Source organism: Balaenoptera borealis (assembly GCF_965194805.1).
Source record: "Balaenoptera borealis genome assembly, chromosome: 17".
Lineage (NCBI taxonomy): Eukaryota > Metazoa > Chordata > Mammalia > Artiodactyla > Balaenopteridae > Balaenoptera > Balaenoptera borealis.
In genome coordinates this window covers 9,854,800-9,869,630 of record NC_138876.1, presented here as the reverse complement: position 1 = coordinate 9,869,630, position 14,831 = coordinate 9,854,800, and the positions used below count along the sequence as shown (strand labels likewise).

The window sequence follows — 14,831 nt, the reverse complement described above, 5'->3', positions numbered from 1 at the left end:
GTTTGGGTAGGCTACTTAATCATTTCTCCATGTCTCCATTTCAGCAAGTATAAAATGAGGCTCCTAATAACATCTACTTCATACTGTCATTGTTAGTCAATTTGTGCAAACAGCTTAGAATAGTGCCTGGTATTTGGTAAATACCCACTGACTATGACTTTTGATATATCCTCTGCTCAGCAGTAACGCAGCCCCTGGAGAGGGTCTCAGAGCAGGGGTCACGAGGGCCGTCTCTGTAACACGAGGGGAGTGAACATTAGCTGATGTGCCCACTTGCCTTCACTCCCGTAACCTACACGACGCAGAGCACACGCTAGGTGATGCAAAGCTGGACTGCCAGTGGCCTCATCCCTGCATGTCCATCCAGGATGCCGCCCTCTGCTTCTCCTAGAAGCTGGTCACGGAAATCAACCTCAGATACACTGTGCCTCCCCTAGATCCATCCCCCTTCCAACACCAGGTGCCTGCAGGTGCAGGCCAGACACTACTGAATAAAACACATTAGAAATTATCTCTAGTCTGCAAGGGTCAGGTCATTAGTGAAGCAAGTACCTCTTTAGCAAGAATGAATAAAAAGGGTTTTGTATAGCTCTGGACACAGGTATTTACACAGGCTAATTGAGAAGATTCTTTGCAAGACCACCCTGCTCTTCCTAGCTCCTTCCATGTAGCAAGCAGGAAAGAAAATGCATTTAATTTGGACGGTAAGCCCTTAGTTATATTACTAACAAGAGAAGTCCACCTGCTATTTGAGGGGGACTGTTTAACAGGCAAAATGTTTCTTTTCCTTTTGTTTTGTTAGTACATAGACACGATACATTTCAAATTGTCAATCACAGGTGAAGATAGTACTTTGGAGTTTGCAACCTTCAGGGAGTTTATCAAAGAGATTCGCTGGGAATAATGCATGTGCACAGAAGTGTGAATTCTCCAAGCCTAGGAAAGGAGAATCTCCCAGGCAGCTGAGCAGACTCACAAAAAATTGTTCACTGGAGCTTTGCACAGTATAGAATCAAACTCCTGAAATTTGCTTGCAAATTCCCTGCTGTTCTTGCCGGAAGCTCCTGCAGATGCCAGGCACCTCCTGTGCTCAGTCAAAGAAGGTCTGTCAGCCTCCATCAGTGCAAAAGAGGAGCCCAGTTAAGCAGGGACAGCACCACCTCCCCACTACACTCTGCAGTTTGGAGCTGGGCTGGGAGAAGGGGCATGGAAAAAAGTCATCAGCAGTATGGTAATGCCGGCTACTTTTGAACAGTTGATCTGATCAAGGCATTGCCTGGAGCCTTTCGTCATAACCTAAGAGGGAGGCACGCCCATCATCCTCATTGTACAGAGAGGACTTCGTGCTCACAGAATCCTTTACTTACTGACGGTCACCTAGCATGGAAGTGACAGAGGTGGAATTCGAACCCAACCCTGAATCCACAACCCACCTACTATGCCTTACATCAGGGGGTCTGAGCAGTGGACGACTGGGAAAATGGGAGAACAGGTGTCTCCAGTCTAAGAAAGACAGTGTTTATCATTAATGCTTGCATTAGGTTATCAGGTGCCCTCATATATTATGTTACAAAGGTTGGCAGATTCACCTACAATCAAAGGCAAGTGGGTGCTAATGACATTTGGGTTAATAATCTCAAAGTGGAAGGAACTCCTTTGTTCTTTCCCTCATCTTTTCCTTAAAAAGCAAAGCTGAGGCTCTCTTTATCTAACCAGCATCTCCTTTCATGGCCTTCAGTCTACTCATGATTTTCAAAGAGAAAAAGAAAAGACAGTACCAAACCAACCAAACAAACAACAAACACACCAACCAAAACCACAGCCCCTGGGCTCTCTCTAGTCCCATGAACATTTACGACAATTTATTCCAGAGAAAGAGCCACTATGGAGACCCAGGTCTACCTTGTGCTCCAGGCTGGAGTCTTTAAACATCAGTGAGAATGGCTTGATATGCTCTCTTCTCAATTTATCGCCACTCCGCAAGTCGATGGTATGTTCTATTCTCTTGTTAATTTCCTCAGGCCCCGACTGGACATGCAAAGCTTGTGCGAGATGGTTTGGAAGTAGATTTATTGAATTTCTTGTTAGGGCAGCCAGAGTCTAGGGGGAAAGCACATGCAAACACAATAAATCTGCTAGTCCCCTTTGGATTAAAAAGAAATGCAATGTGTTCAGATTAGGTTGCATTGCAAACAGTAACAGCATTCCAAGCAGTTGTATTCAGTGAAACCTACAGAAGCTGATAAGTTAGCATTTGGTTCAGAGAAACACAACCTGGCAAAAATAGCATATCAAGAGGGATATTTCTCTTTCCTCTGTGTAGGTGCACTGAATTCCCTTGGTTCAGGTTATTTGGAGAGTTGTTGGCTTGGAAGTGTTAATCAAGACCCTTTCTCTAACCAGGCACATCGCTGGCATGAGAGAAAGAAAACCAATACAAATAGCAGAAAGGAAAACAGATCTGAAAAGTCCGTGGAAATGATCCTCTCCAACCAAGTAGATTCCACATTTTCATGTGGTCTTTCCTTTAATTGTGGTGGAGAGACTTGGGGACCAATGACTTGCATTTTTTTTTTAGCATTCCTCATGAACAGCCAAATGAGCCAGGATCTGCTCCTTAAACTTGATAAAGATTGTCAGATTTTTACACTAGACGAACGTTTTTTTCCCCACAGACCATTATATATCTATATCTTCACATAGATATATGTTTTTAATTTCCTTTAGGCAAAAAAAAATGCAAGCAGTTTCAGCCTCTCACCATTTCACAGGTTAAACAGCAGGAGGTGGGGAAAGGCACAACCACCGTGGTTGGTCACTGGGTGTGGCCACGTGGATGCAGAAACAGCTGTGGCTTTTGAAGACACACCAGATTTGGCAGGGAGGACTCTGTGTCCTGGCAATTTAGCTGCAGGTGCCAAGATCAACTGGTTGGATCTAGCCAAATGCAATGCTCACTCACAACTCCAGTTTAAGACAGCTTCTTTGACCAAAAACTTGGGAGTTGGAGCTGGAGAGATATAAGGACAAGGATGCTCATCTCCTCCCTCAAAAGATTTCCTTGGGGAAGAGGTACAGGATGCTGAACATCTGTAAAGGGGAAGAGAAAACTCTGCTTCTGTACAGACTCACTGCATCTTCATTTCTCTGCCAGCCTCTCACCTTGGCCAATGTTAGACCATAGGCTAGACTGAGATAAGATGGTGTAGTCATCAAATGGCAGCCTGTGAGAGCTGACAGAACATCTTGGAGGTCCTTCTGCCTGAACCCTTCATGTACCTGTGAGCCTCAGAGAATCACGCTCATGAGCCATCAGCTTTTCTGCAGCCAGGTCAGATCCTCTGACCCCAGAGCCAGAGCCAGAGTTGGGGGCTTTGATCTCACGGAGCCTTCTAGCCCATTCCATAAGTATTCCTCCTATGGTACTGTTGGACTCTTCCTTTTAAGCTTCATGGAGATATTCAACGTAACCTAAATTCAAAGTCTCTAAAGAATTCTTGAGCAGGGCTTCATCACTGGTAGAATTTACGGAAACCTTCTTCTGCAGCCCCAGGATAAAGGATGGAGTTGCATGTGCCAACACGCAAAAGTAAAGTATATGCTCTTAGGGCACTGAAGTTAATTTCAGCTCTGAGTATGAAGGAGGCTACCACAGAGAAAAAGATAGATGTTCGGGGGAGGTATGGCAGGATGAGAGGTGAGGAGGAGAGCTGGAGCACAGAGAGGGAAGCAGGGACCAATGTTCCAGCAAACAGAACAGCAGGGTCCGTGTAGGGCCAGAGGGCTTGAGCCCTGGGATTAAATGATGTTAGAACAGCATCTCAGAAGGTGAAAGAGACTGGAGCCCACCCTCTGTGGATCTCCTATTGGTTTCTTGGGCAGAAATTCTCTCCACATAGTTTGGAAAACGACAAAATTTAGTCTTCTACCTTGGAGAGGAGGTGGAGAAGACACTCAAGCTGCCCTCGTCTGGACATACATTCTGGCTTAGAGATGCGAAAATGCTCCCCTGGCAAATGCTTGGTGCTGGGATCTGACAGGAAAGGAGAGGAAATCAGCTCACTATCTACGCAGATCCACAGTTAGGCATTTCTCTCTCTCTTTGTAATTTTTATTTTCCTACAGTTTTCCTTCTTTGAACTGAATTGAGCCTTCCACTCTACCAGTCCCTCATGCCTTCAATGGCTCTTAGACCTCTGGATTTCAGAGAAGGGGAGTTTCAAAAATATTTTTGGACTGATTTATATAAATTATAGCAGTAGCAGCAGTGATTGCCACAGCTACAACCCTCTATAGGACCACCATTTCATAAAAGAAAGGGCATGTTTTTTTTACAACAAGAATGACATAAGCTCAAAACAAAGGATTGTTCTTCACACTGAATGCATTTAACTTAATGAATGTCCCCATTTTTCTCGTATTGATGGGGACTGGTGAAAATGTTATCAGGGATTGACTGCGGTCTGTAGGGAGACCTTTGGAAAACCAGGAATAGATGTTGCTTCCTGAGTGCCCGTGCCATTGACCACTCTTGTAAGGCAGAGACCAGTAAAACTTCCTACTTTCAGAGCTCCCCTGCCCCTTATTGACGGTCTGTGTGGCTGCTTCAAGTGAGAGATAAACTTGGAAGCACCTCTCTTTCTTTCCTCATTGCCACCAGGTTACAATTAAGAGCTGGGAAGGAGTCCTTGCATCAAAATGTCAATGATGCTGAGATGGAGAATGCTTTTCTTGCCCAGGCAATTATTTTTACTCCTTGCAATTATATCCCTAGTATTTTAATGCAGGTAGTCTATGCTCAGCCATTCCTTTTCTGATCATTTGTTTTGTCAATTACATACGACAATTATACCTGCTGTTTGACAAGCAATCTCTCTCAACCTACCTCACACCTTCAGGACATACATGCTCAAGGGAAGACCAGCATCAACTCAGTAAGTCAAGCAGGTTGGAATTAGGAAAAGAAATCATCTGCTTTCATTTACCCCCAGTGCACCACTGAAAAGTATGAATGGCTTTGGGGGATACTATAGTTTGAGATTATCTGTGATACTCCTTCTCCACTAGTAATGGCCACTAAGATGATTTCACCTTGTGTTGGCCTCCAGTAAGATAATGCGGCCAACACTAAAGATTCATAAGCTGATATCTTCACAGTGATTCACTTGTAAGCAGTATTGGGGAAATGTGTAACACATCTTATCTGCCTGCTTAGAGTCTATGATGGAACAGGCTATTTTCAATAGAATATGGTTTTCTCCCTTTAAGACTTACAGGACTAGTGTGAGGGAGATCAGAATCATGTTAAAAAATAGCATAAGCTTTCAAATATGATTCCAGTCTTAAATTGACCTCCCAAAATGTTGAGATTGTTCTTTCACATAAACAGCTTAAACAACTGGCAAGAGAATAGGGGGAAATAATGGATGAAATGGAAGGAAATGGTAAATGACTGAGAATAATTGAATATCAATGATTATAAATGTAATTATAATTCAATTCAATTACACATTGAAACATGTATTCAAATATGTATCATATATGATTTATGAACAATTTAAATACAATACTTAATATACAATACTAAATGTGTATATTCATTTCTTTACTTTAGCTGGCATTTTCAGACATTTAGAAGGTCAGATTAGAGCAGCAATGTTGGGAAAAATCAAAGTTTGCAGCTGAGGGGGCCTCTCATGTCTGAGTCTCTTCACAAAAAGACACTGCAGCTTGGTGATTTATCCTAACTGAGATCCATGGCCCCCCTCAGGCATTTCAATTACTTCCTTACTCACAGGTGCTTAACACAGATCAAAGCCCAAATGAAAACCAGAGTCCCTTCTGAACCCAAGTTTCTGATCATAAGGTCTTGCCTGCGAGTCTGGGGGTTCTGGTGAAAATTATCATCCACGTATCCTTTTGTAAACTGCATTTGAATGGGGTGGGGGAGATCATAAATCCTCTAAAGCTCATCATTTGGTTTATGACCAGAAGACTTTCCTTTGGGAATCTTTTTTTTTTTTTAATTTATGTACACACTAACAACCTACTTTTTTTTTTTTTTAACAGGTCCTATTGCTTCATGGATAGCAATACCCTTTGTATTCCTTAATCAGCTTGGGTCAGCAAATAAATTATTCCTAGTAAGATTTCAGGCTGAAAGTGTACTCTCTAGGAACATCCAGTTTTGTTGAGTCAAAAACACTTTAGCTCTTTTGGATCACATATTCCAATATCAAAACACCCTCTAAAGCATCCCTGTAGACATTGTAAATCAGCTTACATAGTTTCTGTGCTGGAATCTGGGGAAATCATCATGCTCTTTCATCACTAGATCCTCTTAATTAACTCCTTCCCAAAAATTTTGTTCCAAGGAACACAAGAAGGAAGGGATGTCTCTTTACAAAATGGTTCTGTGGACCCATCGATTTAGGAAATGTGGATCCACTGTTTGTTTACTGCCATCCGTTGTCACTACTCTCTGAGAGCGAAGGGATTTTGTCTCTTTTTGTTTGGAGTGCTTATGCCGGTGCCTGGCACTAAGTAAGCACTCAGTACCCGTTTGTTGAATGAAAAAATTCCTATATCCTCCTATTGGAGTCTCACGGTACACATTACTGAAATAAAAGCACTGATAAGTTCTATATAAGTAAGACTTTTAAACTCTGCATCTTCCAAACTTTTATAACCATAAAACAGTTTTTGCTCGAATCTCCTCTACACATTCCATGGAATACCATTTGGGAAACAGTACTCTAAAGTTCTTCCCTGATTTTGTTCACAACTCTCACCCAGTGGATCTATTTCTGATCTCTGAATAAGATCTATTTAGCCCCCTCCAGAGTTTTCTTCCACGGGCTAATGCCTTCAATTTTCCCAATCACTTCACAGGTGACATGGTTTCCACATGTGGCACAATCCTTTCCAGTTTGTCCATACCCTGAGTATACTACTGTACAGAATCGGACCCAGTGCAAACGACATCTGACCTTGTGTTGGAGCCAAGGCACCTACCACAGTATGACTTATTAAACAGTTAGTCTATTACATTTTATGCATTTGAACGTGCGGCAGCTAGGCTGCATGTCCTACTGCTTCTTTAAAAACCAATTCAGACATCTCTTTCTCCAGGAAGCCTATTCTGAGTCTGCACGTATCCTTAGCACAGCAGTTACTGTGATGTGTTGTAATTGCCTTCTGGTGTATTTGTCTGTTCCTCTAGGCTCTGATCTCCTGGAGGGTCAGGCACTGTGTTTTACCCATAACTAAATCTCCAGCATCTGGCAAATTTGGTAGGTTCTTAACAAGTACTTTTGGAATGAATGAATGAATGAATGCATGAATGAAAGGTTGAATGGCTATGTAAGACTCTTCCTCGGGCATTGTTTTCCATCTCTTGCTACCAAAAGTCCTGTTACGTTTTTCCTGTTCTCCCCGAAATGGACTTCAAATTTGGAAAGACTCTACTTACCAAATTGTATGTATTAAATAAGAGTAGTTTGTTTTCCTATTATTCAATCAAATGCCTAGTTTTTGACCAGCAGGGGATAAAAGGCATTACCACAACTGCTAAAGAGAATTCCAGCCAAGAGCGAGAGCCTGGAAAGGCAGCCTTATGATGTGTGTCAATATGAGGTTTTACTCAGGTTTTTGGAATCCAGAGAATGCCTCCCTACTACTACCTCTTGGTGCTGGCTGCTAGGGTACCAGAGGTCACAGATGGGAAAGCACTAACTTACAGACTTTTCTGGGCTCAGTGCCTGCGTTAACATCAGCTTGAGTGTTTCCCATGAACCAGCATAAAGCGTAAGGTTGAAGTCATCAGTGAAAGGGCCTCATCTTTTAGCTCCACTGGGAGGTGGACATGGCAGTTTTGAGATTTAGCTATAGGTAGTTGTGATTGAGATCCTGCATCGTAGGCCAGCTTGTTGCTGCTTGGGAAAGACCCAGAGAAGACGCCCAGTCCAACAGGCTCAGAGCCTCATAGCAGCCTCTATCTTTCAGACCGAGATGGCTTATCCTCTCCCAGGACTCTGCCTGCTTCCAGTCTCAGGCTGGAGTCTGCACTCAGAAGCAGGCAGGGCCATCGGCTTCCTCAACTCACTCCTGGAGGATCCTTCCATTGTCTCTATGGCAGCATCTCCCCGTGCCTCCTTTGGAGGCCTCTGTGACTCCATTTCAAACATGTTGCCTGCAGGGTTTGGGTTGTGGAAAAGGCAGGGATTTTACCTTTCAGTCCCTAACCCATTTCCTGTGTCCTACAACTATAGGCCGACCTGAGAAAAAACCGCCAGGAACAAAAGCTTAGCCTGAATAAGGACTCCCAAGTGCACACATTAGAGCTGTATTTTCTCTACTGTTTATTAAGCCCCTAACCAACCCCCAGAAGAGAAGGCTCCTCCTTTTTTTAAAAAATTATGTTTGTGTTCTTTTTATGAAAGCTCACTTGGGAAAGCTTCGAGGTGATCTAGTCCACAATGACTGGCATTCAGGGCCTCAGAAAGGATGCTTGTTGTGTTTGAAAGTGGCACAATTATTTTTTTCCCTCAAATCTAGGGATGGGGGAGCAGAGATCTCCTTGGATGTGCATGTAATGTTTTTCTGGTAAAAGGTTTTAAGTGGTCTTTGGGCAAACACCGAGTTGGGGGTGGGCCCCGGGAAAATATCCACATGGGTCTTCCCAGAACCCATCACACACAATGTTTCCTTCTTATAAAAATGGAGGTGCTAGTGAATTAGACCATTCTTCATAAGCAAGAGGTGTTAGCCAAGATTGTCACAACTTTTCCTGTCCGTACTGAGAGAAAACGAGATATCACATTCAAATTATATGCCTGATGGTTTTTTTAGTTAGGGATACTACTTACTTTCTCTTTTCTTTTTTAGATATTTATGCCATCATAATCTATCTTCCAAACAAAGCAAAAGAATATTTTTTGAGATCTCACTGTGGGAGGAGGTCTTGGGAATACAACTACAGGAGGAGGTGTAAGTAATTTTCATAATAAGCTCATAGCTTCTGCTCTAGGAAATGAAATAACAAGGGTCAGAATGTCCACTCTGTTTGCTGAAATAATAGTCCAGACATTTCCAGCCAGCCTGCTGCAGGATTCCAGCACCCCTCTGTAGCCTGGTTCTCAATGCTCAACTGTGAGCAAACAATATGTCTGGGGCCCAGGCTATTTGGACAATCACTGCTTCCCACTTTGGGGCAGAACTGGAAGTTTGCAAATATTGTCTGGGTGCTGCATTGGGTAGGGAATAAAGGATGTGTAAACTCCTTTGATTGGCCTTTGTCACTTTGCGGTCCGAAATTTCAAACTGTTTATGATTAAGAGAACAAAACAATAACAGGGGAGGTACCCCGAGTTCTGGCAGATCCCACAATAAGCATTTACTAGTTTGCTATTGATTTGAATCCCACAACTTTACTCTTGACCTTTTGACTAATATTGATAAGGTGGATCATGAAAGCAGTTTATTTATTTGGGGGTTTAGGTCCCAGATATGCTTGGCTCCTTTCCCAGTGTACTTTCCCTGACATGAAATGCCTGGCTCTTTGCTTCAGTTCATCCTACTAGTGGCGACTGGCTTTGGACACAGACACACTGGTTAGGTTCTCTTTGGATGAGGGGTGGGCAAATGGTCAGCTGTGGCTGAACTTCCGGGCTAACCACAATTCCAGGTGACTGGGCCGAGCTCTCAAAATAAGGGGACTCAGAGCCCACAGAGGGAATTTCTAGCATTCCAGATTTTGTCCCCAAGGTCTGCTCCAAGGACCTCAGAGCCAGGTTAGCCCAGGACAAGTGGCGTCTGACACTGATTCTGTGCTGCCGGAAGCTTGTCTGGCTCTGTTTGACCAGTCCTCTATTACCTAATTTAGGATCCCTTAACTCTGATTTTATCCTTTGAATTCCTCAGAAAGATGCTCATCTCAGTTTGGGAATGTGATTGTACTTTAGTCATTACACGCTAGAGCCATTTTTAATCAAAAATCGTTGCTAAACTGCTGCAGAACTGGCTGAAATAGAAGTTGGCACATCCATTTAGATGTGGCCACTTTGAAGTTGAATGGTTTGAGGCAAGTTGCCAAAATTGAATTTTTAGCTTTTAAAATATCACATCCATAGTAATGTGTGGAACAGATGTGCAAACGCCAGCACTGATCTCATCTCAGGGTTGGGGGGAGTGGGTGAGAGGGACGGGGTGGGCCTAGGCAGGGGGGCGGGGTTGAGAGGCTGACACATCAATGACTTGTTTACAGGGCCACGGGACAGGTGAGAATCAAAGTACTCACAGCACTGAAATGACTGGGCCAAAATGTCACAGGCTGTGTCTGGAGCAGTGGCTACTAACCCACTTGACCAAGTGACCCCCTGAGCTGGCAATGGATTGGCTTGGCAATCAGATCATTTCAGCTCAGGAAATAAATAAATGAACATATATCAGGACCTAAGTTACTCAGTTTCCTTGTGAACATCAAAGATATAGATTTTTCAAAGGAAATCCAAAAAAGAGGGGATATATGTATATGTATAACTGATTCATTTTGCTATACAGTAGAAACTAACACAACATTGTAAAGCAACTATACTCCAATAAAAATTAATTTAAAAAAAGATGTAGATTTTCCAGAAATGTCAATGCCATGGGGAAAATGAGTGTGTGTATGTGTGTGGGTGTGGGTGTGTGTGCACATGCATGTGTGTGCATGTTTATATGTGTGCCTTTGTTTACTTAACAGAAATTTGGAGAAAACTGAAATATAAGAGTTACCTAACTTTTATCTTTTTTTAGGTTCTGAAGTAGCTCTTTTCGTTTAGGACTATGACATAAATATTACATCAAGAGTTGCTGATAAATTGCTCATATTTGGTGCTTTAAGGCTATAGGTCTTATTATACAATTTACTAATTAAAAGTTTAGTGATTGATGCTTTCCTGGATTTGGCTTCAATGGAGCTCACATTACTGACCTTCAAGAATGCAGCCTCTCTTAACCTTTCCCCAGGGATGGTGAGAGCGGCTGGGACTTGGGACCCTTTGCTGCACTGCTGCAATGCTTGCACCTGGACAAACCTCTCCTCCAGCAACAAAATACAAAGGAACTATATGGGACTAAAAATAACTGCGTGCATGCGCAGTTGAGGCAAGTTCTGGACAAAAGATACAAAAAGACCAAAAAAAAACCCATGCCACTCCTGAAGAGCAGGGAGCAAAAATAGGGGGTCGGGAGCAAAAGCGGGGTACCGAGCGTGCCCCCTGCACTCAACACCACCTAAGGAGTGGTTAAACCACCTAAGCTACCCCGCGCCCTGACCCCAGGACACACGCCTACCCTCACCCCATATAAGGAACCGGCTCACGGCCCCCGCTCCTCCCCGCCCGCGGGAGTGAGCAAGCAAGGAAAGCTGTTCCTTGTTCTCGCTCCCCCACTGCTGCAGCAGGGGCCCCACTAAAGCCTTGCCTGAATTTCTTGTCTGGCCTCTGATCAATTTCTATTGATTAAGGAGGCCAAGAATCCTGGTGGGTAACAGTGGTAGGACAAAACTGGGAAAAGAAGAAACTGCTCAGTGGCTTCTACTTCCTCTTATCCTAACTTTTCCACCACACACTTTTCTATTGGATTCATCGAATCAGTGTAGCTCTTCTTGGCTATCATTATTCCTAAATATTTGTTTCTGAGTTTATCACTTAAGAACAGTCCTGTATCTAAGTACTCTGAAGACACGGACTCCTGAGTGGGTGTTACCACGTACGACGTATACAGAGCCCTTATCATCTCAAGGTGTGAAGAGATCCTTTAAGGAACTAAAGGTGATATAAAAGCCGTAAAGTGGGAAAGACACAATGGAATCCAGTGGTTCATAACCTGGAATTCACAGTAGTAGTTTGGAGATCCTTGAGACGTGAGGGTCTTTCAAGTTCCATCAATACCCAAGGAATTAAGACTGTAACTCCTTTTAGACCCTAGGCGAAGCAAAAATAAGTACATACACCAAGAGCCAAGATGAGGCTGGTCATGCCAACAAAAATATCAAGTGTCTCTGCTCTGGGCTGGAACTGAATCACCTTACAGTGGTACCATTCATTTCCTTGTGCAGAGCAGCAGCAATGGCACCTGACACACGTGCCAACTAATATTAAAAAAGGGGAACACAAATGCAATTTTCTTTGGAAAGAAAAACCTTAATACAGATGAATTGCACCGGGTCAGAAAAATGAAAAGTCTTCTTGGTGGAGAAAAGATGGGAAAATCCTGACACAGTTCAATGAAGAACTTTTACAATGACACCCCTCAGCCCACTCATAGCAAAACTGGCATTAAGTTTAATAAAACTTAAATCCCGGGCTTCCCTGGTGGCGCAGTGGTTGAGAATCTGCCTGCCAATGCAGGGGACGCGGGTTCGAGCCCTGATCTGGGCAGATCCCACATGCCGCGGAGCAACTAAGCCCGTGAGCCACAACTACTGAGCCTGCGCGTCTGGAGCCTGTGCTCCGCAACAAGAGAGGCCGCGATGGTGAGAGGCCCGTGCACCGCGATGAAGAGGGGCCCCCGCTTGCCGCAACTAGAGAAAGCCCTCGCACAGAAACGAAGACTCAACACAGTCATAAATAAATAAATAAATAAATAAGTAAATAAAAGAACGTGAATTTCTAAAAAAAAAAAAAAACTTAAATCCCAGTTCTATTTTTTCAAAGAGAGGAAATAAGTCAGAAAAAAGTCCAGATTTTTGCTCTTCTCTTCCTATCTTCACACATTTAGAATATTATACACTGATCTTCACATATTTAAAATACTGTTGCATTCATTGATTCCAGTTCCTCAGATGTTTATGGCTCCCCAAACAACTAGTCAATCCCTGGTGAAAGAAGAGTACAACTAGTTTAGCAAAGTTTCAGCCAGTTGTTGGCCATGGGGTAACCACAGGCTGTGTCTTGTGCCAACTTAAATGCTCGTTTCCAGAGCTGCAATTCCACGTGAACCACAAAGTTCTCTCTACCTTCATCTTTTCCACCTTAGTCTACCTCTGGAACTTCAGAGAAAGGGGGGATGATGCGTCAAAGTTAATGGATCAAATTGCCTACTTAATCCACTCAACGCTCTCTGGAAGGCTTCAAATCCATTTGCCTTTCTGAAGAGAGTGAAAAACCAGGTCCCTCTAATGACTCTTCCTGGCTGAACTCAGCTGCTATCTTCAGAGTCAGGGCTAAAAGCAGCCTGGGGAGTTCTGTTGTCTGTAAAAGCCACGTTACCGGAAGAGTGCGGATAGACTTCAGGGAAATGTCCTGAGTCCTTCATGGTCTCTACCCCCAAAGCCTACAGATGTCCCACCCAATGAACATCAGAATTTCGTCTGATGTTAAAATGGTTCAAAAGAAATTACCCATGGAGAAAAATCTGCCTGTGATTTCCTGTATACCAAGACTGAACACGGACAATTAGATACTCAGCAGCTTATCACTGAAGCAGCAAACTCTGAAAACACAGCTTCCTCTTCAAGACCAATAGCCAGCATTTCAGGCATTTTTAGGGGTAGAAATTTCAGGTCAGAGTTCTCTGAGGGGAAAGAGAAGCATGCGGTTTGGTCTTGAGGAGCAGAAACCCAGGCTGAGATGGTGGCCTTAATGTTTCCCTCCTCCTGGAGTCGTGTCCCCTCATCGTTGGCCTCACTCCTGCTTGTCTGTAGATCTCAGCTTAACAGTCATTTCCTTGGGAAGGTCTTCCCTGATTACCTGGGATCAATATTCGGTCCTGCTAGAAAGACCGCGATGTCCACGGAGCCTGGTGCCCTGTTATTAATACCACCGGACCGTGAACGCCTTGACAGCTTGGACCTCCTTCTGCGTCTTCCCATCAGCCTCAGCACCCAGCACAATGCTTGGCAAATTGTGGTTCATTAAGTAGTTGAATAATCAGTGGCTGAATGAATGAGGAAACAAACGAACATCTTGGGGGGACTGACTTGCCCAAGTCAAATGATAAAAGTAAAATGAGTTTGAATTAAGAGGGTTCTTTGTCTTCTGGGCTTCTATATGCAAAAAGAAGGGGTCAGCCTCTTAGTTTGTACCCCACCTTTAGGGACAGAAACAGAAGGAAAGAAATCAAACCCTAGTGATCAATATTTCTCAACAGGAGAACATAAGGATCATGTTGAAAACAGGACTCAGAAAGACAGCAAAATGTGATGATGTATATTTTATAATGATGTTTGGTTTGGTGCAAAATGCAATTATCCAGAATGCTCAGAGAAAGGGCAAATTTCATTCCCTAGGAAGGTGAGATTTTTACCTCAAGAATTTTTTTTGCTTTAACACTTGCTTCTGATTTGGTATTAATATTTTAAGACAGTTCATTAGGATGACAGTTATGCTAAATTGTTATACTAGGAGAATTGTAAACTGGATATCCCCGTTACTTTCCAGGGAATTATTTGGTTCTCTGGGCTTTGGGTGGCAGGATTCCGAAGTGTAGGTAACTCACCAGGGTAGCCACAGACTCCCAGCATGTGTCTGAGGCTGAGAAACTGAATGGGCAATGTTGGGGCTGAAAGGAAGTGATGGAATCATCCAGTCCAGTTCTGCCATTGTACAGATAGGAACACTGAGGTTTGAAGGGAAGACGTGGTTCCCTAAGGCCTTGCAATAGTAAGTGGAGAAATCAGGGCCATAACTCAGTTCTCTTGGGTTTCCATTCTGGCCCTTCCCACTATCATATGGGCAAATTTTGGGTCCTGCAGAGATTTGCCCCAAGATCATGAGACTCACAGCTTACAGGACTAACTTATGCTTTACTCTGAGGAAACGGCTCTCAGCATCAGGTCAACATGG

At 43.4% G+C, this 14,831-nt stretch overlaps 1 protein-coding gene across 3 annotated transcripts in view; it reads right to left on the bottom strand.

The window, feature by feature from the left end:
• Nucleotides 1–14,831, bottom strand: part of ADCY8 (adenylate cyclase 8) — a 230,034-nt gene that overhangs the window by 88,382 nt on the left and 126,821 nt on the right. For 2 of the 3 annotated variants that reach the window (XM_082363043.1, XM_082363044.1), the window contains exon 8: nucleotides 1,903–2,100. The exons of the other annotated variant lie outside the window; for it this stretch is intronic. In XM_082363043.1, coding sequence (XP_082219169.1) covers nucleotides 1,903–2,100 — 198 coding nt within the window. The remainder of the gene's footprint in view (nucleotides 1–1,902; nucleotides 2,101–14,831) is intronic. 3 annotated transcript variants of the gene reach the window in all.